Here is a 23,209-nt window from a genome sequence, read left to right on the forward strand (position 1 = left end):
CTTTAGTTCTTCTAGGTCCTTGTTAAACTTTTCTTGTATTTTCTCCATTCTATTTCCAAGATTTTGGATCATCTTTACTATCATTACTCTGAATTCTTTTTCAGGTAGACTGCCTATTTCCTCTTCATTTGTTTGGTCTGCTGGGTTTTTACCTTGCTCCTTTATTTTGCTGTGTATTTTTCTGGCTTCTCATTTTGCTTAACTTACTGTGTTTGGGGTTTCCTTTCTGCAGGCTGCAGGTTCATAGTTCCCGTTGTTTTTGGTGTCTGACCCCAGTGGGTGAGGTTGGTTCAGTGGGTTGTGTAGGCTTCCTGGTGGAGGAGACTGGTGCCTGTGTTCTGGTGGATGAGGCTGGATCTTGTCTTTCTGGTGGGCAGGACCACGTCCAGTGGTGTGTTTTGGGGTGTCTGTGAACTTATTATTATTTTAGGCAGCCTCTCTGCTAATGGGTGGGGTTGTGTTCCTGTCTTGCTAGTTGTTTGGCATAGGATGTCCAGCACTGTAGCTTGCTGGTCGTTGAGTGGAGCTGGGTCTTAGTGTTGAGATGGAGATCTCTGAGAGAGCTTTCAGCCTTTGATATTACGTGGGGCCAGGAGGTCTCTGGTGAACCAATGTCCTGAATTCGGCTCTCCCACCTCAGCGGCTCAGGCCTGACACCAGGCTGGAGCTCCAAGACTCTGTCAGCCACACGGCCAGGTACGTGGGGAGTTTCTTGCCTTTGGGGAAGTCTGAGGTCTTCTGCCAGCGTTCAGTAGGTGTTCTGTAGGAACTATTCCACATGTAGATGTATTTCTGATGTATTTGTGGGGAGAAAGGTGATCTTCACGTCTTACTCCTCTGCCATCTTCAAGCTCTCCCTTAATTCTTAAAGTTATAATTTTCTAATTAGCTTTATTTTTGGAGTAGGTGATAGGAGTTACTTAACATGACTGTTCCTTTTGTACAAAAAGGTACATGGAGTGTGTGTGGTTATAAAAGGGCAACACAAGTTATCCTTGTGATGTTGAATCAGTCCAATATTTTGACTGGGTTGGTTACAGGAACCTACACAGGTGATAAAACTGGATAGAATGTAATACACACACACACACACACACACACACGTGCACGCGTGCACGCACACATGCGCTGGAAAAAGAAACGGGAAATCTGAATAAGGTTCGTGGGTTGCATCACTGTTGCTACTCTGGTTATGACATTATACTCAAGTTTTGCAAGAATGTTACCATCGGAGGAAACATACAAGGGATCTCTCTGTATTCTCTCTTACAACTGCAGTGAGTCTACAATTATCCCAATACAAAAAATTCAATTAATAAAAAAGGATATGGTAAAAAACTATGCCTTCCCCCTACCCTGACCATTAGCCATGCCAGGAGGCAACAATTCTTACCAGTTTCATGTGCATAGGAGTTAAAAGAAAGAAAAGGAGGAGGGCAGGAAGGGAGGAAGGGGAGGGAGGGAGGGAGACTTCAAGCAGCTTGGGATGGTCCTGCAATGTATCAAAATAAATTGTCAGCTCTTTCATACTCACAATTGCCCTTGAGTATAAGAGTGTTTCTGCTGAACAGCCCCCTACATACACACAACCCCCACTTCATCTCCACTGGATTCCCGGAAGTAACCAGGTCTTTGCCCACAGGACAGGGCACTGGGTGACCCTCCTCTGGGAAATCTCACCACCCCATGATAAAGATCTAAAACTAGAGAAAGGAGCATTGCCCAGTGACATGGCCCAGTCAGATCACCTTACAGAGTCACCATCAGCAGACCCTCCTATGTGCATAGTTCCCAATCCTCTTGTTAATGGCCTCACTTAAATATGAGTAGAGGCCAAAGATCCCTTGACATAAGAAGAAAGCACATAATATGAAAAATAACAACAAACAGACAACAGCAACTTGGAGAAAGAGAGTCCATACAAAGAAAAGAAAACCTCGAAGACTACTGTTAATATACTTTGGGATATAAGAAATTATACTGTATCGATGAGGCAGAACAGGATGGTATTAAAAATAATTTTCAGAGGAAAAAGGAGCTCTTGGAAGTTAAAAATATGACAGCAGAAATCAAAAGCTCAGCATAAGAATTAGAAGATATGGCTAAGAAAGCCTAAAGAAATTTGAGTAAAAGGATGAGAAAAAAACAGGAGAGAAGAGATAAGAAAATCAGAAGATAAATGCAGGAAGTCAAACACCCAAATAATAAGTAATCCAGAAAGAGTAAAGAGAGAATTTAGGATGGAGGAAATAACAAAATACAAGTTCCCAGACCTGCAGGACATAAGTTTCCAGATTAAAAGAACCAGGCAAGTGTACCCAGGAAAATGCATGAAAACAGAACCTCAACAGTCATCTAATTGTGATATGACTGAACATCAGGAACAAAGCAAAGAGCACACATGCTTTTAGAGAGGAAAAAACAGGTTTCATACAAAACAATTAAAAACTGGGACAGCGTCAGACTTCTCAGAAGCAACACCAGAGGCTGGAAGAGCCATGCCTTCAAAATTCTAAAGAAAATGTGCTCCAACCCAAACCCTTGATGCAGCCTAAAGATCTTCTAAGTGTGGGGGTAGAATTAATATATTTTCAAGCCCACAATGTCTCAAACCTTTGTTTTGTTATTTCCACACCCCCTGTCTTAGGAGGCACCATGAGTGTGTGATCCCAAAACTGCATACCAAAAATGAAGGAATAAACCAAGAAAGACACATATGTGAGTTCCAGGAAAATTCCAATGCCCAGGCTACACCCTGGAGCATAACATCACAATCCCTGGGGGGCGGGGGGGGGGTAGGACCCAGGCGTGAGGTTTACAGTTCCCCGGTGATTACAACAGGCACAGAAGATTGAGACCCACAGAACTAACCAAAGGTACAATTTTCACCCTCATGCATAACCTCACAGACCTTTACCTGTAGCAACTACTTATAATCTTGACTTTCAATCATCAGCTATATTCCACCTAGATGTCCTACCAGTAATCGAAGTCAAAATGTCCAAAAATGCGTATTTCATGTTCTTTCTTAAAAATGGCACTAATAAAAAAAACTAAAAACAGAGTAACCCTATGATCCAGCAATCCCACTCCTGGGCATATATCTGGAGAAAACACTAATTCGAAAAGATACATGCACCCCAATGTTCACTGCACCACTACTCACAATAGCCAAGACATGGAAGCAACCTAGATGTCCGTCAACAGATGAATAGATAAAGAAGGTGGTATATATCTACTGTGGAATATTACTCAGCCATAAGAAAGAATGAAATAATGCCATTTGCAGCACCATGGATGGACCTAGAGATTATCATACTAAGTGAAGTAAGCCAAAGAGAGAAAGACAAATATCATTTAATATCACTTATGTGTGGAATCTAAAAAAATGATACAAATGAACTTATTTACAAAACAGAAACAGGCTCACAAACACAGAAAACAAACTTATGGTTATCAAAGGGGCAACGGGCTGGGGGAGGGATAAATTAGGAGTATGGGATTAACAGATACAGACTACTATTTATAAAATAAACAACAAGGTCCTACTGTAATGCACATGGAACTATATTCAATATCTTGGAATAAACTATAATGGAAAAGAATCTGAAAAAGAATATATAAAAAAATGGCGCTGTGACTTCTTGATGTCCACTGTGACACCCTCTTTCTCCTGGTCGCCCACGCCCTTTGTTCTTAGGTCAAAATTCTGCTCAAGAAACCCGTTGGTTACTTCCTGTCCTTCACAAGTTCAGTTTCAGGTCACCAAAGTGAAAATGACTTCTGCTCAGGCCAAACAATGCAGAAGCACAAAGAGAAAAATGAAAAGAAAAATACAAAGTTGCAATGTGAAATTCCCCTGAACTAGGTCACTGATGAGCTGACTTTATTTGTTCCCCCTCTCCCAGCAGTGAAGAGTGACTGACAAGCAAGAATAATGGCTGGATCTCACCATTTGAATAAGCAACTTGTATGGGTCTGGACAGCTCCAGAAATGACAAGGGCCCTTCCCCTGTTCCCTGGAACACTCAGCTAATCTCTACGCTCTAGATTCACAGGGTCAGGACCAACCTGCTCCACGGTCACAGACGGGTCCAGGCAAGCTGCCTTTCTATCCAAGTGCCAAATACCCCTGCACTGGCATTCTCATCCCACCTCTCCCCTTTCTACACATGGATCTCGTTAAAAGGCTGAGGCTTCATGGAGTGTCTGTGCCTAACACCTGATCAACCTGCTGCAGCCTCCCACCACGCTGGGTACCAATGTATTTACATCTTCACCGGCAGTAAATGAGAGAAGTGGTCTCCATTGCACCTTTGCCAACACTTCATTTTCACTTTTGCAGGTCCGATATTGAAAAAGGATAACCCATAATTTTAAAATTTAGATATCCCTGGTTTCTATCAAGGCTGAGGATTTTTACTTGTGTCTATTGGACATTTGCAATTTGGTTGGTTGGTTTTGCGAATTCCCTTCCCATTTCTTTTACCTATTTTTCTATAAGTTTGTTTTTGTCTTCCATTCTTCACCAACCTAATTCCTTTATTTTCCAGGTTCCAGCTTCTCCTGATCACCAACATCTCCTCCATGCCATGTCGTATTTCTCATTTGTATTTCTCATAATTCTTGAAAATTAGTTGTTCAATGCCTCTCTTCCCACTAAAGTCTGAGCATCACGAGGATACTCTGGGTAACCGTCTCAGACACAGCTGTCACCCCAGCCACATGTTTACTGAATGAAGGAGAGAAGGTCCCTGTATCTTACACCGGTCGGGTCTGAGAAGAAACTGCTGCTGTTAAGGGAGTTTCATAAGGGACCGTTTACAAAGGTGGGGGCAGGGTTGGGAAGACCAGTGAGGGAGGGTGAAGCCCCCAGGACTCACAACAATGAAGAGCGTCACCAGCCCAGGGATGAGGATGAAGAGAGAACAGCAGGTAGACTGAGACCCAACAGGAGGAGGAAGTCTGGAAGATGGCATCCAAGTCTGGGAAATCATGACTCCATGATTTACACTGCCCAAAGGTACCCATCACCGCTTCACTCATAGAAAACCTTCTTCCACTGAATCCTCAATACTTGAAATTCTCAAATCCCACACGATGACACCATGTTTGAGACCACTGCAAACAAGAAACAAAAACCACTGCCAAATAAGCTCTACAGAAACTGAAGGCAGGAAAAGGCGAGAAAAACCCGAATTCCCTTCTTGGCAGGACTACCCATTTGCTCTGCGACTTCAGGGACATGTTCTGAACTCCCCGGACCTTAGTGCCCTCATTATAAAAGTCTGCATACTGTTATTTCTCCCTCTGAAATTATTTTGCTCAAGGAAGAGAAATCTCCTTAAGGAAAAAGAGCGTTGCCAAAATCCTATCCTATCAGCCAACTTCCACCAGGCCTTGGAATCCTTAGCAAATGGCTGGTTTTGCAATTCTTTTGGCTTTGCCAACCCTCCAGGGTAAAAAAAAAATCTTCCCACAAGGATTTAAGACTCACAAGGGGAGGAAATCTTTGAGAAAAATCTGGGTTGATGAGCAGCTAAGAAAAGCCAGGAGGAAGGAGACACATCTATATATGTTTAGGCAGAAAATAGAAAAGGTTGAAAAGGAATGTTTTTCTAAAATACTGCTTCTATGAAAGCAACCTTCTGTTACTCCTTTACTCCCGAGTCGACTGAAAAAGGCAGTGTGATTCCCATTTTCTATTCGAGTCCTCCTAGGCTGGGGCTAGGGATGCAGAGGCACGCAGCTCTGATGCAGGCAGGCTTGAATTCAAACCCTGCCTCTTAATGAAGTGTCTCTGATGGAGGTTCTCACCTTTCTCAGCTCAGGGTCAGTCCATGACAAATGTGTAACAACACTGAATTTGCTGGACTGGAGGCAGAATTAGAAATCATGAAAATACAGTGTGCCTGTAAGTGGGCCTCTGACACACAGTCGCTAGGTTTTATCACAGGCACTGTCGCTCAGACATCAAAACAGCTTCCGTACTTAACAAATGCCTTTTGAGCACCTACTCTGGGTGGGGTGATGGGGTGACAAAGGTGAGGAAACGTCACAGGATCCCTGACCTCCTGGAACTTAGACTCTGGTGAAGAGGAGATGGTACTCAAATCATAACCAAAGAAACACATAATCGCCAACAAAATGCTACAAAGGTAAAACAGAGTGTGTTCAGAGAGCAAACAGACCAGTGGGGGACCTGGTCTAGCCGGGAAGCTCTTGGGCCTGGAAGTGAAGGATGCAGGCCGAACTAGCTAGGATGGTAACAGTGGGACCAGCAGGCGCTGGAGGTCTAGGGCCAGAAGTGTCCCCTTTCTGAGGAGCAGAAGAAAGGCCTGAGTGGTGATGCGCGGACAGGGGAGGGCAGGGAGGGAAGAAACAGCTGGAGAGTCCAGCCAGGCCTCCCAGGAAGCCACAGGAGGGACCGAAAGGTCATGGTCAGGGTGCTCTGAGGGGCGGGAAGCCACAAAGCTAAACGTGAGCTCTCAGCTCTGCAACTGAAATGTGCAGCTCAAATCCCCACTGCAGCCGCTCTTCAAATATCATCTCTGGACCCAACCAGGTAAGGCGAGCAGCATGATTGGACGGTATTTCAATAGAAATTGTATACACACATATACATACACACACATACACACACATATACATACACATATATACACACACACACATACATACACACGTGTACATACACACATATATACATACATGCATATATGCATACACACATATACATACACACGCATAAATACACATATATACATATACACGTGCATATACATACACACGTGCCTATACATAGGCACATATAAGCATACGTACACATATACCTACACATACATGCACACCACATACACGCATATACATACACACACGTATATATGTGTGTGTGTATATATGTATGTATTATTTGCCTCTTACCATCTTGGGGAATGTCTACAATCACTCCTAAGTTATCATCCCTTTAGATCCTGGTTTTCCAAAGATGGCCACAACAGTATCTCCCATCACATGTGCTCACCTTACCATGTATCCTGACAATCCTCCACGGAGTAAGTGGTGGCATCAATGCCCCCCTCTCCTTGAACTCGGGTTGACATCTGTCACTGCCCTAACCAACAGAAAATAGTGGCAGTGGTACTACGCAACACCTGAGGCTGACACATAAAAATGCCAGGCACGTCCACCTTGTTCTCCTGGACCCCAGCTGCCACGCTCTGGGGAAGTTCAAACCAAGGCACGTGGAGAGGCCATATGGAGAGGCCACGCGTAGGTGTTCTGGTTGACAGCCCAGCTGAGGGTCCAGCCAACAACCCTCATCAACCCCAGACACGGGAGTGATGTTGCCTCCAAACGACTGCAGACCCAGCTGTCAAGTCCCCCAGGCCTTCAGTGTCTCCAGCTGAGGCCCCAGACATCATGGAACAGATGCATCCCCACTAGGCCCTGACCAAGTCCCTGACACAAAGTATCCTTGAGTAAAAACATGAAAGAGTCGTTTTATACCACTATTTGGGGGTGATCTGTTATGTAGCAACAGCAACTGGGCCAAAGAGTATCTCAAAGTTTATACGTATATACCTGTGTATGACTGTCCTTCTTCACTATTCACCACCCTAGGGACCTTTGGGAGGGGATGTCTCTTATTACTCCCAAGTTAGGACCTCTGGGCTTTGTCCTCACCACTTATGGAAAAAGAGGACCAGGTTTCTTACTGCAAAGAAAAATTAAACACTTTTAAACCACTCAAAACATACAAAGTGATCCATTCACACTGCAAAAATATAAAAGAAAATCGCGTTAGCAAATCTGACACCTTATTTCAACTGGCTCTGAAAACAGATCAAAACCAAGATCTTCATCAACAACAACTAAATAGGGCACCGAGGGCTCTTCTTTCCTTCTCCACCACTGGAGGCTCAAGTGTCTGCAGTTTCAAGGAGGCAACGCATAGAAAGGGGACTTAGCCCAGGGCCTGGCACTTAAGAGCCTGCCAAATTCCGGTTAATATTATTATTGCTTTTGTTGTTGTGATAATTAACATTTTCTTGATTCCAGCGCTAATTCTTCCTGACTTAAGCTTAACAATGCTCCTGTCCCATCTGAGCAGGAAAGAATCTATACTGAGTTTGGTTAGATGTCCTGAAAGGGATCTCCGATTCCATACAATTAGAAATGTCATACAAGATTATATAACATAACTTCCACACATCTCTATTCTGGTTTGGTAGAAGAACTGTCCTTTTTATTTAAAAAAAAGAAAAATCAATATGTGTTAGCAAAGAGGCTTCTGAGAAGTTACACTTAATCATTCATGGTTTTCAAGGTGAATAAATAAAAATATCACCTTTGATCATTATGAAGGTACCCCCCTACGTGGTTATATAAATATTACAAAGCTGCACCCAGATGGTGGCATGAATACCAGGGGACACAGGTGGGATCAAAGAGCCAGGTCACCTCGGGTTGGTTTCTTCCTCTGCTCCCCAACTGCTGTGTGACCTTAAGCGAATCATTTGGCCTCTCCAAGTCACGGTGTCTTTAAAACAAGGCTAAATTCCAAATATTTTAACCGTACTGAAGGACCCTCAAGTACAGCATCCCCAAGTTTCCGGGGTAAAAGTCATTATTCAGATGGTTAAGTATGCTGAATGGCAACCCCTCAAGCAAAATAATCACTTGCAGATTCACACACGTTAATTAGTATCTTAAAAAATTATCTCGAAAAACCTGGGCCTTGCGAAATCTTGCTGTGCATCGTGTAATGAAATTATCAATATCTAGTGGAGGAAAAGGTGATCTGAGACAGAATTACAACTGGCATGCCATCCGCCGGCTCAATGGCACACGCTCCCCCCACTGACGTTCACTGTTATCTTCAGTTACTGGGCTGGGGGTCTTCTCAAGCGCCACATTTATGGGAGGGGGTGGAGAGGGGTGGAGAGGCAGAAGGAGAATGTGGATGGGGACTTCCTGGCAGTCCAGTGGTTAGGACTCCGTGCTTCTACTGCAGGGGGCACGGGTTCAATCCCTGGTCGGGGAATTAAGATCCCACATGCTGAGCACATGGTGCAGCCAAAAAAAATTAAATTAAATTAAAAAAAAAAAAAAAAGAAGAATGTGGATGGAAGGAAGGAGAAGATAGATCAAGGGAAGGTATGGAGGAAAGGGCTGTGCATGAGTCCCTCACAGGAACATTTCTGTCCATCTCCAAATGACACCTAGTCACCAAGTTTCAAGCTTGCAGAGTGTCTGACACCCCCTCCCTCCGAACATCTCAGCTTTCCCAGGGCCCAGGCAGCCCCCTGCCACTGACGGACTTAACCATCTGGGTCACATCCTCTATCCAGAAAAACATCTTTTGTAGCCTTGAAAGTGGTGGAACTCCATGGCTCGGCGAACCCCAACCTGCCGGAAAATGGCCGGCATGTAAGTGACTTGGAACTCCCCTTTCCAAAGGTGGCATGAAGTACGGACTGGCTTTGCACTCATCAAAACTGAGAAGATGAAAAGGGGGTTAATGAAAACCCTCTTTGTGAGAATCGGCCAGGAACTGCTTTAGGCAGGTCAGACTCTGCCCTTGGAGAGGTCGAGCCTCCCTCACCCGGCACGGTCCCCTTCCTGATGTCAGTCCTCATGGCCAGAGAATCTGGGATCCAGGAGAAGTGGAGAGAACCCGGGAGTCTCAAGGGCTCCACTGAAGACCAGGACGGGCTCTCTCCTTTTACCATATATGCTGAAGTCTGCTACGACCTGGACCAAGACCGACCATCTGCTTTCCCCGCCAGGCACAAGACAGTCAATTGGGGGAGGTTCCTTTTTTAATTGATAGCACCCTTAAAAATATTTGACCATCACTATCCAAATGCCTTCATTCTGCACTTCATAACACCTTGTATTGGAGCTCCGACTATCTTAACACCAAAGCCTGTATCTGGAACTGCTTTTCCTCACGACCATTTCCATGGCTGTTTTCCCAGGAACCGTGCCACTTGAATGGCCGGGACATAAAACCGTTTTACAACAGTTATTCTTCCAAGACTTTCCTCCGTTTCTTTGACAGCTGCACACCCAGGGTCCAAACTCTTTACCGTGGACAACTGTTCTGAGCACATTCCTCCACCAGGCCTATTTCAGCTCAAGAAAGGCCAAGGACAAAAATAAGACAAAAGTTGTGGGTAAAGGGGGCTCCCACCGCAGGGCACCCTGAGAGTAGTGAACAGAATGAAGGACAGTCCAGCCTAATGGCTTCTTCCCCAGCTGCAAGTCCACAAAAGGGATCCGTCTTCCCAGCGAGTGGTCAATGGAAGAGAACCAGTCCCAAACCCTAGCCGGGGGCCAGCACTTTTTTCCTGTCAGGAGTTCCGGGCACCTGTTCCGGAAAGGCGGGGATGGAGCTTCCTACCCAGTCCATCCCGCCTGAGAGGTTTTCGAGAACTGTATGCTCACCAGTCAACCAGCCCTCCCTCCACAAGCCAAGGAGTGCACAGGTGGTCACGCGCACAGGAGCCCGAAGCTCACCAGGACAACTTTATTACTGGCCACGGGGCACTCGTTTAGGCGAACCGTCCCTGCCCCCGCCCCCAGTCCCTCCAGCTCGTGGCAGGAAGGGCAGAGCCGGGAGGCACAGGTGAGGGTTCCCAGGGCAGCCACGCGCCCAGAGTGCCTGCCGCGGCCTCACCGCGTGGTCCTCGCCTCCGGGGCCCCCTCCGAGGGGCAGGGGGCGTCCTCGGCCCGGCACCCCCGCCCGCCGGCCCGGCCGGGGAGCCCGGCACCGCCGGAGCCGCAGCGCCCACTCGGGGCGGGCGGCGAGCACTCACCGTCGTGGTCCTGCATGCTCGACAGCGACCAGAGCAGCAGCGCCACCAGGGCCAGGAAGCCTATCTGGCTCAGCAGAAGGTCCCTCCGGCGGCTCCGGCGACGCTCGCGCTCCTCCTCGTCGGGCGACGGCATCCTCTTCGGGCGGCAGGGCAGCGGCCCCGGCTGGGGCCCCGGCGGGCGGCGGCCGCTCCGGTCGCGGGCGGCCGCGGCGGGCACGGCGGCTGGAGGCAGCTCCGCGCTCGGCGGCGGCGGCGCGTCCTCGCTGCGCTCCCGCCCGGCGGCCGCCGCCTCCTCTTCTTTCTCCTCACAGCCGCCGCGGGTCTCCCGGTCTTCGTCCTCGTCGTCGCTGTCGCTCAGTCCCTCCTCTTCCTCCTCCTCCTCCTCGTCGCCGCCGGCCCGCGCCGCAGCCTCCCGGCGCTCGGGGTCCCCGTCCTCCTCGCGCTCCATGGCTCCCACGCTCGGCGTCCGCGCTCGGCCTCGGGCGGCGGCGCGGCGGGGGCGGCGGGGGCGGCCGGGAGGCGGGGGCGGCGGCAGCCGAGGAGGAGGAGCGGGGAGGACCGCCGGGAGGAGGACCCGCCGCGGGCCAACGCGGCCAGCGGGCGAGGCCACCGGGGCTGCTCCGGCCTCGCGGGCTGCGGGAGCGCGTCGCGGGGCCGTCCGCCTACTCCATGGTCCGCGCGCGGGGCCGGGGCCGAGCGGGGCCGAGCGCGCCGGGAGCTCGGGGCAAGGCGGCAGCCTGCGGCGACGCGGCGGCTCGGGCTCGGGCGCGGGTGCGGGCGGGGGGCAGCGGCGGGGACGCGGCGGCGCTGGCCAGCCCGGCGGAGAGGGGGCGCGTGGGGAGGAGACTGAGCCGGGGAGGGAGCCCCGCGCGCGGTCCTGCGCTCGTGCCGGCGCGGGAGGCCCCCTCTCGGGACACACGCGCAGCCGAGAGGCAGCTCTCTGGGAAAAAGGGTTCGCCCGAAACTTTCGGAGGAGCCGAGGGTCTCTCCCGCCCCCTCCCCACCCTGTGCCCGGAGAGGGGCGCCGCGAGTGCGCTTGGGTGCGCGCGCCCGGCCGCCGGGCTCGCTTCCTCCCGCGGGCCTCCTGGATTTCCCTCCGCCCCCTTGCGGGGATCCCCCTGCGCGCCCGGCTCGGGATCTGGAACAGGACTCCCCGGAGGCTCTTGGCTCACTGAGGATGTCCTGGCTCCCCCCTCTGGCCCGGGCTCACACTTCACTCGCGATCGTCTTGGACCAAGCCCAGGGCTGTGGCTGAGGGAAGGGGGGCAGCTGGCCCTGTCCCGGGTCAAGGCGTCCCGAGGGTCCCCAGACCTCGGGAGGAGGCCCCTGCCTGCCCCCACCCCTGAGGTCAGAGCCCTAATCCCCCTACTCCTCTGCTCCCAGTTCTGCTCCAGCCCTCACCTGCAGCCCTGCAGAAGGTGCCCGTGCAGAGAGGACACCTAGTGGTCTCAGGCACACCCACTCTCCCTCCTGGGGTTTCCCGCTTCCTCCCTGGTACCTGGCTTGGGCTGCTGGCCGGGATGGTGGATCTAGCCCCAAGGAGGAGGTAGGGCTGAAAACAGAAGGGCTTGTTCAAAAGAGGATCACTGAAATCCAGGTGACTTTCTCCGTGGAGTCCGGTCGTATCAGGGAATCTAGCTGCAGATGGCCAGGGAGGTGAGGAGGAAGGAGGGAAGGTCTGTACAGGTTTCTCCACTCCTAGGTCTGGGAGGACCCACAGAGTCCAAGTGTGTTCCCACCTGTGGGTGACCTCCTAGCCCACGCCTCCCAGATGACACCCAACAGCATCTGGGGACAGCAGGTGATGGCAAAGGACAAAACAGTCCTTCCTGGGTGGCTTCCTTACCACAGAGGGGTCATTTCACCCAACAAACCTGGAAGATCTTGCTTCCTGGGCGTATCATTCCTTTACTCCTTTCTCAGCCTGGTGTCTTCCGGGGTGCACCTCTCCTACGATGCCCTTGTGGTTGACCCTTCACTCCCACTCCGGTTGGTTGCCAGGTACCGAGGAGGATTTAAACCGTGGAAGTTTGTCCAGGCTGAAGGCGGGGGAGGGTGGTTCTTTATCAACATTCAGAGACATAGACAGGAAAGTTTAGGAGCTTGGAATACTGTCCTTTATTCAACTAACCGGGAAAGACACCCAAATCGCTTTTTCTCGTGTAAATAGGAAAACTAAAAGTGAGAGAGGGAATCTGGAACTAATTGGGTTAGGGAATGAGCCACAGGCACAAGGAATTGTGTAATCTGGGGGTGGGAGAGGTGTCGGGGGAGGGAGCAGGAGGGAGGAGGGGAGAAACCAGGAGTTGGCAATTCCCTGGAAAAGCTCTCCGCACCTGCACCTACGGGAAGAAAGGGAGGAAGGTTGGGGGAGGGGAGGGAGACAGAGAGATGAGAGATCACTCCCGGGGTGCCTAGAAATGATTTTTAGTTCATATTCATTTTGACAGGTTTCAGAGCAAAGTGGGGTGTAGCAGAGACAAAGACCCCTGAGAAGCCAACCACCCAGAGAAGAAAAATAGGCACTTCCGGTCCCCAGCCTAACAGCACCTCCGGCCGGTGGGTCCCTCACCCGGCACAGGGATGGCTCCCCCCGCAGGAGGGAAGCGCCCCCTCCCTCCAGCAGGCACGCTTGGGGGGCGGGGTAGGGTTGGGGGGAGCAGGCTCTCAAGTCCTCTGGCAGCACTGGAGGAGGGAGGCAGAGCCCCCCGTGAGCTCCTCTTCCCAGGAAAACAGTTATTTTTGTCCTACCTGCCCTCTCCCAGTCTCTGGAAGCTCCCCCAGGAAACTGAATTTTGGAAGGAGCGGGAGCTGAAATAACTCATGTGCTATTTATCTTTCACCATCAGGAGCCTCATCAATCCCGAGGCAGCTTTTGCCTTTTATTTCTTAATCTGTTTGCATTTGATCTCACATTTTGTGCAAAGAGCCTCGGGGAGAAAATTCCAGGCCCTGATACATTAGTCTGAGAATTCGCTTGCTTGGAAAGAGAAGCAACACCCCAAGATGTGCCAGGGCCTGCACCCTTCCAAGAGCCAGACACGGCACCTCCTCAGCCTGGCACCCTGGGCTGGATGCTGGGGTCACCATCCATGACCCCTGTTTTTACCTCCTAAAATCATTCCGATTTTAGTTCCATGCAGAGACTTTGGACTGGTTATGAGGGCACAGAAGTGGTTCGTCTTTCTCATCGCTCTGCCTCCATCACCAAGGACCACATGCACGTGCTGATGTCAGCCCAGTGAGTGAGGCCAAGACCACCAGGGTCTTCTGTGCCCTCCAGCCTCATTCCCAGCCAAAAGCGCCCAGACCTGACAGAGCAGTTTCCACAACAAGGCAGGGTTGTGCCTCTATAACGCCAGACAATGCCAGTTGTTAGACAAGCCACCAATGGAGAGGGAGGAAGGGACGGAGGAGAGGAGAAAATCAGGGGAGCCACTTGCTTGGTGAGGCGACAAGTCAGCCTCCTGGCTGTGGCCACCTCTCACACAGGGAGACAAAACCCAAGCAAAGAAAGGACAGACGCTAAATGTTCATAGAACACCTCCAAACACAATAAGGCCGAGTGTCGGTGGATGGGAGAACAGGGAGAGACTCTTGCATGGGTGACCCTGGGACAGCCCTCGGATGTGGCACCCCCTTCACGTCTGCCTAGACACAAACTCCCAGGCCTCCCATCTCAGGCCAGGTCTGGTCAACTGCTGCGGCCCTGGCAGAACCGTCTGGCTACTCTTCACCTCCAGACGTGTCACCTGCACATCAGTCACTCAGAGGCCGACAAAACCCCAGCTTCACCGAGGGGCGCCTGACCACTTATCCCTTCCCCATCCTTGTTTGATGCCCTCATCAAAAAGCTGGTAAAACTGGTCCTTTAGATGCTTCCTGAGCTGTCGGCATTTCAAAGAGCACAAAACGTTCACTCCTAGATGTGGGTGCACGTGTCCACACTCCAGGTCGGGAGGCGTGTGAGAGCACCCTCTCAGCAGGGTGGGGCTCACGGGATTTTAATAGTTCAGTTAGACACGGACTTAAAAGAAACTGCTTGTTTTATTTTTTTATTTTTTTCAATTTTTATTGGAGTATAGTTGATTTACAATGTTGTGTTAGTTTCAGGTGTAAAGTGATTCAGTTACTTTATAATTGTTTCCAATTTTTATTTTCTTTTTGCCCAATGGTTGGCATTTGTTGAGTGATCTTGACTCACTACATGGATGTGACTGTAGATATTTTTTGCTAGTGGACCACTGTCATAGAGCTGCCCATCTTTTTTTTTAATTTATTGAAGTATATTTATGTATAGTAACCTGCACACAGCTTTAACGTTTAGCTCAATGACTTTATCTATGCATGGACAATGTACTTAGGTTCCAGATCATGACTTAGAACGTTCTCTGCCCCCCTAAAGTCCCCCTCGTGCCAACCCCCCACTAGGCGATAACCCTCTGAAGGTAACCCCTCTTCCCACCTCTCTCTCACCCTGGGTCATGGGTGCCTGTCCTTGAACTTCAGGTGAACGGAGGCTGCTTTTGCTCAAACTTGTTTCTGTGGGATCTTTCCACACGGGTGTGTAGAGCTGTGATTGTTTCTTTCTCGTGCTGCGTAGGTGTAGGTTGTTTTTTACCTGATGCTTCAGCTCCTTTCCAAGTTTAGTGTAAGCCAAGAATAACCAAACCATTGCCTCTGGATCAGAGACAAGTGACCTCCCAGATTGGCTCGTTTTAGAAGGAACCTCAGCTGAAACTGAAACAGTCATGGGCTGCTTCTCAAACCGGTTACACCACCCAGGGGTAACAGCAGGACAGCCGGTCACCTGGCACACTTAGGGGGTTAGGATTTTCAAGACAAGCCTAGAAGAATTCCTAAGATGAGCATAAAATTTGGAGGCAGCTTTTAATGGAAAAAGCACAACCCAGTTCATGTACATTCTTTCCATCCCCTGTTTCTTCTAAATGAGAGGAAAGTAGAGTTAAGGTACTGTCAGGAAAGATTCCTTCCCCCACCCCCCCCCCAAGCTGGGGCAGAGCAATGGAGGATCCTTTCAGTCCAATGTCGGTGGACATAAAAAGTACAAGGGATCTTGTTAATAACATCCATTCCCAGCCCATCCTGAGGAAATGGGATTCAGGAGGCCTGGAAATCTCCATCATTCAGAAGCTTCCAGGGATTCTTCTGTGTTAAAGTTTGAGCTCTGTTGTTCTAAAGAAAGGGACAGCTTGGCATCTCTTTTTGGTGGATCCTGGAGAGAAAAATCTAAAAAGGAAAAATATATTACCTACCCCCTTTTTGTCAATATTTTTAATTGACTTATTTTGGTTATTTGGAAGAAATAGAGAGTACACAAGCATATCCTATAGCTATGGGTACATCTGTCTCCTGTTTCACACAAGTGCTATTAAAAAAAAAAAGTCCTATAAAAAAAAAATAATAATCCAGAGCCAGGGAAAATAATAAAGAGGTTAAAATTTTAAATCCTCAGAGGACAAAAATTAAGCATTCACAATTTGAGCAATTTGCTCATTCTATCAGAATCATTCGGAAAGAAAACATGTAAACCCCACTCATTTTATTTTGTCACTGTAGACCAGGGCAGACAGGATGCTGAGTGTGGCAGGGGGAGCTAAGAAGCGCCCTGGGGGCGTATTCTTGTTAACATATAAATATTAGGCTTAGGAATCCTGTTTTCAATCAAGAAGACAGATCTGTAAAATGTTTGACCATTTTTAAGTTTCAAAACTCATCCTGATAGACTACAATATGCATCTTACGTGGCAAAAGCAAGCTGCATTATGAATTGTATAATGTCATTTTTGCAAAGTTAAGCAAAATCACTTGAGTGTGTGTCTCTATGTATATATACTTTCATATAAATATATTTATATATACATGTGGTCAGCAATGGTTACTTCTGGAGGTGGGCTTTCAGGATTTGGGGTGGAGGTTAGTGAATGAGGGGGGACTTTCACTTTTACACTGTTTTTTATTTTTAGAATTATTTTTCTGGCATCAGCAGGTCCTATTTTTCTAATTTAAAAAATAAGGAACAATTAAAAGAATCTGTTCACGTGTAAGTAGTTAAGACAAGTTGACTTAAATTAAGGGAACTGACACGGTCTGATGCCGGCCCCGCCTGCCTGCGTAAGTAAGCCATGCACCCAGCACTTCTCTGGCTGCCTAACGCCCCTGCTGGTCTCTGAGGGGCCGGAAGACGGCCGAGGAGGGCAGCCCACCCTGGAGGGTCGGCCTTTGCAGGAAGCCGGACTTGTGCATCGAATTGGGCCACAGATCTACGTGCAGGCCGTTTCTTCCCTCGTTGATAACTAGAAAGATGATGGCAGCCCTTCCTCGGCAGGATGTTTGCAGCCAGGAGGCCTTCTGAAGACACACAACGTTCAAAAGAAAGAGATGCCGAAGTCAGTCGCTCTTCTCACTTTAACAGCCCTGTGTTATCCGCGTGAGGGTCCCCACCGCAAACCCCGCCTCCCCTGCACCTGGAATCTAACCGCAGATTGGAATTGGATTCAATTCATGCCCAGCTCAAACGCCAGTGTAACATCCAAAGAGTTGTTTACACATCACCCATCACCAAGTCCCTGTCACCGGAGAAATCCGGAGTCAGGTTCTGAAACAGTGGGATGGCCCCACCACCACCGTCAGGTGCTGTATCCGTTTCCTTATCTCGGTTCATTCCCGCGCCGCCCAAGGTGAGGTTGACGGTCCACACCGCCGGCCTGGAAAAGCTGTGGCGGCGCGCCCCCTGGTGGCGGTGGTAGACATGCTCCTGGGGATGTGTTTGCTTCCACCCTACGGGCAGGGAGGGCGTGGGCTGGTTCAGCTTCATCTCAGACTGAATCCAGTCTCTTTCCTTCCGAGTTTCTGCTCAGGCAACGCCTGACATTGGGGTGACTGGGGCGTCACACGCAGCACTCCCTTCCTCCAGACTTTGTTTCATTGGAGAGAGTTCCTCAAAATTTTGCTATCGGTTGCACTGCCTGAAGGTACTTAAACATTTCTCTTGTTTAAAACTAAATCCACTTTGAAAATCTACACCTGCAGTAGACAAGACTCATACATAGCGTGTCCTTTCCAGCCATTTAGGTTCTTGCCACTCACAATGTCGTCCATGGACCAGGATCATCTCCTGGGAACTGGTTGGAAATGCAGAATCCCAGAGCCCACCGCGCGCCTGCTGCGTCAGAATCTGCATTTTAACAAAATCCACAGAAGATTTCTGTACATGTTAAGATGGAGAAGCATGGACTCGGTTGGTACTTCCTCTTAGATGAGATGACTGGGACTTCATAACTTCCCCTAGTTATGGCTAACTACAAATTATAACTCTCAAGATTGCATGTACCATTTTATTTTGTTCAACTTTCCGTGTCTCATTTGCTTTTAAACACTTCTTAAATATAGAAAACCAACAAAACCAAATTCCTAATGTTTGAGCATTTAGATTAGTCTACAAGCAATAGATTCTGAAGTCCCTAAGGAATAAAAATTCCAGCTACACCATTAAACGTTCAGCTGTGAATAGCGAGTCCCTCCAATCTGGAAAGTATTCAAAAGAAGAATTTCTAAGTTAAATCCCACACCTGTCGTAAACTGTGTGAGTTCACAACACCACCAGTGTACAATGCATTTTAAACACAAAACAGGGTGTAAATTAAACTTTGAAAAAGCAGCATGAGAATTTGAGAATACAACATTATGTTGGTATAATACTTTTTATTTTCTTTCAAAATGTTTCCACCCATAGTCTGCATTAGCTATATTCTCATTAGAATATTATATCCAAAAATATCAAGTTTTTGAGTAGAATGACAAAAAATGATCAAAGGAATGAAAAAAATAGTCCTTTGACATGCTAAAAATTGTGTGCAATTTTTTTTAAACTTTTTATTTTGAACAAATTTTAAACTTACAGAAAGTTGCAAAAATAGTACGGTGTTTTTGTAGACCCCTCTGAACTTCTCCTAAGGTTATTACATTGGCTATCTATAGTACGATAATCAAATCTATAAAATTAACACAGGTACAACACTACTAACTAAAATACAGACCTTATTCAAAGGTTATCACTTTTTCTTCTAATATCCTTTTTCTGTTCCAGATAGAACTATCCAGTCTCCCAAATTGCATTCAGTTATTTTTTTTCTCCTTAGTCTCCTCCAATCTCTGACAGTTCTTCAGTTTTTCCTTATCTTTCATGATCTTGACACTTTTGAGGAGTACTGATGGTTTATTTTGTAGAATGTTCCCCAATTTAGGTTTGTCTAATGTCTTCTCATGATTTGCATGAGGTCGAACGTTTTTGGCAATGAAATGATGCTGAATTCTCACTGCATCATATCAAGCGAGGTAAGACTTTGAAACTATGTGAACTTGTTTCTCCTCAAAATTTCACGCATTAATTTTAGCATCCATTGGTGGATCTTGTCCCCAACAATGATTATTGTGGTATTCAACCATTTTATAAAAAGTTACTTACCATTTCCCTGAGGTACATAATAAATACTGGAGGAGACTTAAGTGTGTGTGTGAGCAGGCTGGGAATTTGAGAAGGGAGGGGAGCTATGTTCAAATAATAAGTGAGGGGCGGGGACAGAGAAACTAAAGGGCCCCTCTAAATGTTGTAGTTCTATCCTATCTTGGAATCCCAGGGAGCTGCAAGTGCAACACTCAACTTCAAGATCTCCTAGATAAGATTTCACAACCTCTCCATAGATATGAATCTACCAGTTAAGGAATCAAGGATTATAAGACTTAGAATTGTGCCTTTAAAGGACAAGAATGCTGTTCAGAGTTGGAAAATCTAATAACTAACTGCCTACATGATCCCAAACCTAGTGTTAGTTAAGTGTATAAGTCAAACTGAGGTAATTATTTACAATGAAATAGATGGCATTTTTTATTTTTAAGTCATCCATTTTTGTTTAGTATTAACAAATTCTTTTGATAGACACCTTTTTTTCTTTGATCACTTGAAATAGTTTTCCTGGAGAAGTCTTTGGTCAGACTTACTGGGTATTATGGTATTGGTGACCAATTTAAAAACCTCATGCTTCAAAGGTGTTTGGTTTTGTTCTTAAAACATGCATTCTTCTCTCTTTGTATTTAAGAGAAACCTCAGAGGCACTGAAGTTACAACAAGGGCTCCTTGCTCCACATGTCAATCACGCTTATTCCTTCCTAAGCAACAATCTCTGGTTCCAAAACTATGAGTGAATATTTTGCCAGAAACAGGGCTGAAAGGAACCAGGAGATATTTCTGGGTTTTCCAATGATATGTAGGATTAGTAGAATGTCAAAACCGCAGGTGCGTTATTTCTCAATCATAAAAATTTCAGTTTCTTTCTTCTCTCTAAGATAGAGAGCTATTATATCATCACTCATAGTGGTATACAGTTATCAGGAAATTCAACTTTCTGGTAGGAGGAACTGCTAACCCCTCCCATGGTGGCCACAAGCATAAAGGCTTTTGATCTTTGTGAGTTCCTCATTATAGTAATCATCACATGTAATACGATTACTGAGATGTTCTACTGTGCTGCAAAATCTCACCTGGGCAGTGTTTCACTGGCTCTTTAAAGTTCCATGAGCAGAAGAATTGTAAAGGGAATATGTCCAAAAATCTTTCCCTCCATAACAGCAATGCCAACACTGGGAAAGTAATTAAAATCAACTTTTTAAGGGCTCTGAAAATTAACCAGCAATCTTGGGGGAAGGGCATTTAGTCGAGAAAAAAATGACTGAAGCTAAATAAGAAGAGCAAGTTTCATAGCATTCTAACTTGCCCTGTTCCCACCCCCATGTCTCAGCTCCACTGTAGCCTTAAAACAAATAGCCCACAGTCACAGTGAGAACAAGCAGCCTAGCAGCCAGTGGAAGGGGCAGTTGTCATTATTTGACAACATTATTTGCCTGGTGGTTCTCTAGAAGACCTCTCTTTATTTGACCTTACTTAGAGTTCATTAAAGACAAACAGCTTCCTACCTGTGGAAATTTGTTGAAAACAATCAGTGACAATTGTTTAACATCATAGCTGCCTATGGCAGTGAATAACAGAAGGGACAAACATTAGGTTAACCAAAAGCTTAGAAACAAAAAATACAGAATGAGATGTTCATAGAGGGCTTTGAAAACTCCCAGTATTCCTGGGACTATGGAAAGCCACACACATGTGTAGGACAGTGTGCATGCCCAGGGCTGTACCCATGCTGTGGAATGACCCAAGAAGGCCCTGAGTTCTCACTTCTGGCTGACTTGAGGCTCTGAGCAAGTAGGAAGAGAAGGATAAGTCAGAGCTGTAAACTTCCTAGTGTTGAAAGACAAAGAGAATACTGAAAGCAGTAAGAGAGCAGTGACTCATTACATGCAAGGGCAGCTCAATAAGATTAACAACTGATTTCTCATCATAAATCATGGAAGTCAGCAGGCAGTGGGATGACAAACTCAAAGTGCTAAAAGAAAAGCATTGTCCACCAAGAATTCTATATCCAGCAAAACTATCCTTCAAATATAAAGAAGAAATTAAGGCATTGCCAGATTTTTACAAAACAGGAAACTCTTCATTAGCAGAATTGCTCTACAGGAAATACTGATGGGATTCCTTTAGGCTAAAATAAAAGGACACAAGAGAGTAACTCAAATCCACGTGAAAAAATAACAAGCATGATAAAGATAACTACATAGGTATATATATAAGACACTATAAGTGTATGTTTGTAACCTTTTTATACTAAATGTTTTAAGAGACAGCTGTATAAAGCTATAATTATCTGTGTTGAAGGTAACACAATGTATAAAGATGTAATTTGGATGACAATAACAGCACTGGGGGAAGGAATAGAGTTATATAAGAGCAAAATTTTTATATACAACTGAATTTAAGATGGTATGAATCTGAGATATTGTTAAGATGTTAATTATAGTCCCCAAAACAATCACTGAGAAAATAACTTTTTCTAAAAGAATAAATGACAAGAAAATGAAAATAATACCCTAGAAAATATCTATTTAACACAAAATGCGCCAATAATGGAAAAATAGAGAAACAAAAACATCAGACATATAGAAAACAAAAAGTATAAAAAATGGGAGAAAAAATTGCAAAATGGCAGATATAAATCCTGCCTAATTACCTTAAATGGAAATGGATTAAACTCTCCAGTTCAAAGGCAGAGATGGGCAGAATGGATGAAATAAAAAGTATCCTTCAATTATATGTTCTCTATAAAGGACACACCTTAGATTCAGAGGCACAAATAGGTTGAGACTGAAAGGGTGGGAAAAAGATTACCATGCAAAAGTAACAAAAAGAGAGCTCAGTGGCTGTATTAATATCAAATAAAATAGACTTTAAGGCAAAAAAATTATTACTAGAGACAAAGGACATATTATAATAATAAAAAGTGTCAATCCTTCAAGAAGATAAAATGATTGTAAATGTATACACACTTAACAACAGTACCCAAAATACGTGAAGCAAAATATGGCATAAGAGAATAGAGAAATAGACAAATCAAAAATAATAGTTGAAGACTTTTGTAGCCCACTTTCAATAATGGATAGAACAACTATAGTGGAGATAAACAAGGAAATAAAAGATTTGAACAACACTATAAGCTAACTACACCTAACAGACATCTATAGAACACTCCACCCAACAACAGCAGGAAATATATTTTTCACAATTATGCGTGGAACAGTCTCCAGAATAGACCATATGTTAGGATAAAAACCAAGTTTAAACAAATTAAAAAGAATTAAAATCATGAGAAGTATGTTCTCTAACCAGAATAGAATGAAATTAGAAATCAATAACAGAAAGAAAATTGGGCAATTCACAAATAGATGAAAATTAAACAAGGCACTGCTAAATAACCAACTGGTTAAAGAAGAAATCACACACACACACACAAAATAGAAAACACACACACACACACACACACACACAAAAGCATACCTAAACTTATGAGATGCTACTAAAGCAGTCTTAGAAGGAAATTTACAGCTGTAAATGCCTATATTTTTAAAAAACAAATAAATCAGATAAATAATCTAATATCTTACCTTAAGAAACTACAAAAAACAAGAAGAGCAAACTAAACTCAAAGCCAGAAGAAGGAAGGAAATAACAAAGATCGGAGTGGGAATAAGTAAATTTATGAAAATAGAGAAAAATCAATAAAACTAGAAGATGGTTCTTTGAGAAGATCAACAAAATTGACGAACCTTTAGCTAAACTGACCAGAAAACACAAAAAGGGAGGACTCAAATTACTAATATAAAGAGCGAAAGAGGTGATACTGCTACAAGCACCACAGAAATACAAATCATAAGGAAATACTGTGAATAATTGTATACCAAGAAATCAGATAATCCAT

General features: G+C 46.0%; 1 protein-coding gene across 2 annotated transcripts in view; it reads right to left on the reverse strand.

The window, feature by feature from the left end:
• Window positions 1–11,985, reverse strand: part of SLC24A3 (solute carrier family 24 member 3) — a 472,654-nt gene extending 460,669 nt beyond the window's left edge. For both annotated transcript variants that reach the window (XM_036827175.1, XM_036827174.1), the window contains exon 1: window positions 10,824–11,985. In XM_036827175.1, the coding sequence (XP_036683070.1) occupies window positions 10,824–11,271 (448 nt within the window). In that variant the 5' untranslated portion in view covers window positions 11,272–11,985. The remainder of the gene's footprint in view (window positions 1–10,823) is intronic.
• Between the last annotated feature and the right edge of the window lie 11,224 nt (window positions 11,986–23,209).

The sequence above is a fragment of the Balaenoptera musculus genome, chromosome 15, assembly GCF_009873245.2.
Source record: "Balaenoptera musculus isolate JJ_BM4_2016_0621 chromosome 15, mBalMus1.pri.v3, whole genome shotgun sequence".
NCBI classification, from domain to species: domain Eukaryota; kingdom Metazoa; phylum Chordata; class Mammalia; order Artiodactyla; family Balaenopteridae; genus Balaenoptera; species Balaenoptera musculus.